Consider the following 3689-nt stretch of genomic DNA (forward strand, 5'->3'; position numbering starts at 1 on the left):
GGCGCACGTACGGCATGGCCGCACCGAGCGCGAGTCCCCACGTCTCGGGCGGCCACGCCGCGTCGCCCACCGGCACAACAAAGCGGTGGGTGATGCGCGAGTGGCCATGCAGGCGGATGTACGTCGTGAGGGCGGCGAGCTTGATGCGCCACGCCGACGACCGCGGGTCCCAGTCAAAGTCCGTGTGCGCGAGCGCAGCCTTGTCGTCTTCGTTCACTTCGTGCTTGCGCGAGCGCATGTAGTTGACGTTCTGTCCGAGCTTGAGGCCGTGCATGGCCGTCGGCCAAGCCGCGTCGTATGGCACGACATAGGCCTTGTCAATGGCCGTGTGACCGTAGAGAGCGTAATGGTGTACGACAGCGTCGACCTTGAGGCGCCACGCGTGCTCGGGATGGTCCCACACAAAACCAATCGCATCGAGATCGTCGCGCCTGTCGGCCGAGATGGCCCGCCTTCGAAGATTGTCGACCGTGTACCCGAGCTGCATGCCCCATACGTCTCGCGGGAACGGTGCGCTATGCGGAATCACGTACTGGCCCGGCACGAGGAGGTGGCCATGCAGCGCCTTGAAGGTCTCGAGCGCCGTTAGCGTCAGTGTCCACCGATGCGCCCACGGGTTCCAGACGAAGCGAATGTCGTCCATGGCCGCAACAATGTCGGCAGCCAAGTGCTTGCGCCGGTACGCCACGCGAAAGTGGCTAAAGTAGAGCTCGCGCCCGCGGGCCTCGATCGGCCACGGCGCTTCGGATGGCACGAGGAAGACGCCGCGCGGTGGGCACGTATAGTCGGAGCTCGCGGCCGTGAGCTCGTGCAGCGCGTGGGCCACGTTGGCGTACTGCTCCTGCATCGACAGCGACATCTTGTACGACATGGCGCTGGAGGCGAAGCTCGCCGTCGCGGGTCGGCGCAGCAGCTGCAGCGTCCGGAACATGGGCCAAGAAGAATGTTACGGCTGGCTCCAACATCATCCGGATACCATGGTCATCCGGATACGCTTCTACCGGGTACGTGGCACGACGGCAGCGATGCACGCTGGTCGACGTGAATTCCAAGCCAGTGGTCGAGGAGTGTACGAGAATCAATCTTTGTACCCACCCACACACAGAAAGGACTTTAGACGTAGCCAACGATGGTGCAGATCTAACAATCTAAAGCTTCTCCTTGAAGGCGTCGAACGCTTGGTTGATGAGCGTAAAGACGTCTCTCGCAGCGACGAGCTGCGCAAGGCTACCGTTGTTGCGCAGCTTGTCCGGGTGAATGACTCGAATGACGAAGCGGTAGGCCTTCTTGACGCTGTCGCCGCCGTCGATCTCGGGCGGCGAGATCGCGCCGAGAGGACCGGCGTCCAGACCAAGACCGTTGAGCACATCGAGCTGGTACAGCGTCGAGAGCAGCGCAATGAGAGACTTGCCCCGCGCCCACGCATTGATGGTCGCGTGAATGTCGCGCTTGATACGGTCCGTCTCCTCGGCTTGCTCTCGCTTCAATCGCTCTGCGCCCATAACCAGTGAATCCCCCAGACGACGCGCGCACATGCCTACCGGCTTCGTGGAGTTCTTGGAGGCGCGCCTGCTGTCGGCGGTACAGCTCGACGTCGGCGTCGGACGGCTCGGGCGGCAACGGAGGCGATACGACCACCTAAGACACGATGACCTTTCTCTTTTCAACGACGTTTGAGGTACCGGCGGTGTCGGGTCGACGGGCACCGGTACGGGTGGTGGCGGGGGCACGATGCCGGTGCTCGATGCTGGCGGGCTCGCCGGCACCACGGTCGGTGTCGGGGCAACGCCAGCAGGTTTTTGTAAATGCTTCATGCTCGACGGTCGCTGGCGGGAGATCTAAACGCAGGCAGAGGCGATACAGGATGCTGACGATTTATGGGGTCAAGAAGTACGCGCGTGAACTGGGCGCCAGTGACCGATGGCTTCTTTTGCTTGCGTTTCTTCTTGCTTTCCTTGGCCTCCTGCGCGAGCTGGGCCCATTCTTGCTCGTACACTTCTTGCCACCGGTTCTTTTCCTAGTCCGCAGTGTGTTGTTGAGAGACGCCGTCCGGGACCCTGTCTGTACCTGGGCCTCGAGCGCTTCCTTCTCCCGCTTCTGCGCCTCTTTCTTGGCGCGCTGCTCCATGTACATGTTCATGCGCGACACTGTCGGAGGCACCTTGGGCTCATGTGCGCTCGATGGCTTGGGCTCCGTGTGGCTGTGCCGGGTTGAGGCCGGGTGAGCCAGATCGTCATCGTCATCGTCATTGTCCAGAGCGTCCGCGTCGTCTTCCGCGTCGTCGGTCGAGTGCATCTCGACCACGGGCGGCGATGGGCGAGCGTCTCGCGGCAAGGGCGGGGGCATGGGCAATGGTCCTCTGTCACTGTCACTGTCGCTCGCGTCATCGTCGTCGTCATCGTCGTCACTGCTGCCAAGGAGGCTGTCACTGGATTCGTCGTCGTCGTCCTCGGACTGGACGTGCACAGTAAACATTTGGGGCCGTGCTGTCGTGACAGGCGCGGGTGCGACGGCCTCTTCCTTCGGCTTTGCCTTGGACCAGAGTTTGCCGAGTAGAGAGGATGCGGACGCGGACTTGGTCGTTGGCGACATGGGCACCGGGAGGGGCGTAAAGTGGGCCTTGGCTTTCCATTCTTCGATCTGACGCAAGAGCGACGCGCGCTCGAGGAGCCACGTCTGCTCGTCGCGCCCGCGAAGGGACTTTTCTTCGAGCACCTGCGCCGTCAGTGTCGCGACCTGCGCCTGGAGCGACTGGACGAGGTCTTTGGCGTTTTGGAGCTGCCGATTCCGCTTCTCGATCTTCGCGTTGGCACTGCCAAGCTGCAAGCTGAGCTGTGCGACATCTGCCTTGAAGGCATTGGCGAGCGTCGTCGCTTCGACCACCTGCGTCTGCAACGTCTCGAGATGCGCTTTCTTGCGAAGCTGTCGCTCCTTGATGGACTGCTGCAACTGCTCGAGGGGCAGCCCGTCGTCGCCGTTCTCGTCGTCGTGGTCATCGAAGAGACCTTTGCGGCTGTCGCTGCCACCTTTGCTGTCGCGGCCCTTGTCGCTGCGCGTGAGGCCGCGCTCGGCGTCCTCGTCCGAGCTGTCGAAGAGGCTGTTGCGGTTGCTCTTCCGGCGGCGCAACGGAGCGCTCTCTACGCCAAGCCGCATGAGCCATCGTCATCGCCGGTCGATGCCACGAGGTAGCGTACTCGTCGGGTCCATTGTCGTGCGCCGGCCCTCGCGTCAATGATCCCGTATCTCGGACTGCACAATCGGGCATCGGCATCGGGCATGTCCTAATGTAAATTTAATCGGTTGACACCTTTTATCTCGATATTGGTATGTACTATTATTCCCTGCTACATCCCCCGAGATCTGAATACACCCAACTTACAGCATAAATACGATGATCATATCATAAACCTCCACCTCAAAGTACGGTGCGATTAGACCACACACAGAGTGATGATCGTTTTACCAGGACCTGGTCCTGGTTGCAGAGCCTTGTTTCAGGACATGGACCTGGTTTGCATTTGTAGCGATGGCACCACGCTGTCTTGTGCACCGGCTCGGCGTGGTCGGGTACCGCCAAGCCTGGGCGTGGCAGCAGCAGCTGCTCAAGGAGCGCTTCCGCGCCGCCGAGGCGCCAATGGACGTCTGCCTCATGCTGCAGCACCCGCCCGTATATACGCTCGGGCGCGGCG

At 61.8% G+C, this 3689-nt stretch overlaps 2 protein-coding genes across 2 annotated transcripts in view; both read right to left on the reverse strand.

The window, feature by feature from the left end:
• The window catches only part of SPRG_20895 (hypothetical protein), a gene marked incomplete at both ends in the record, with an annotated part of 1128 nt that extends 197 nt beyond the window's left edge, over positions 1 to 931 (reverse strand). Inside the window, one exon of the mRNA XM_012349340.1 lies at positions 8 to 931. Coding sequence (XP_012204730.1) covers positions 8 to 931 — 924 coding nt within the window. The remainder of the gene's footprint in view (positions 1 to 7) is intronic.
• A 217-nt stretch (positions 932 to 1148) lies between these two features.
• SPRG_10103 (hypothetical protein) lies at positions 1149 to 3276 on the reverse strand (the record flags this gene model as incomplete). Its single annotated transcript, XM_012349251.1, has 6 exons — positions 3195 to 3276; positions 2068 to 3137; positions 1895 to 2017; positions 1683 to 1838; positions 1542 to 1638; positions 1149 to 1492 (listed from the first exon to the last, which is right to left on the reverse strand). Exons 1-6 carry the CDS (start codon positions 3205 to 3207, stop codon positions 1149 to 1151), a joined length of 1803 nt encoding a protein of 600 aa, XP_012204641.1. The 5' UTR covers positions 3208 to 3276.
• Positions 3277 to 3689: the final 413 nt, after the last annotated feature.

This window comes from Saprolegnia parasitica (assembly GCF_000151545.1).
Source record: "Saprolegnia parasitica CBS 223.65 unplaced genomic scaffold supercont2.52, whole genome shotgun sequence".
In the NCBI taxonomy this organism is placed as follows: Eukaryota; Oomycota; class Saprolegniomycetes; order Saprolegniales; family Saprolegniaceae; genus Saprolegnia; species Saprolegnia parasitica.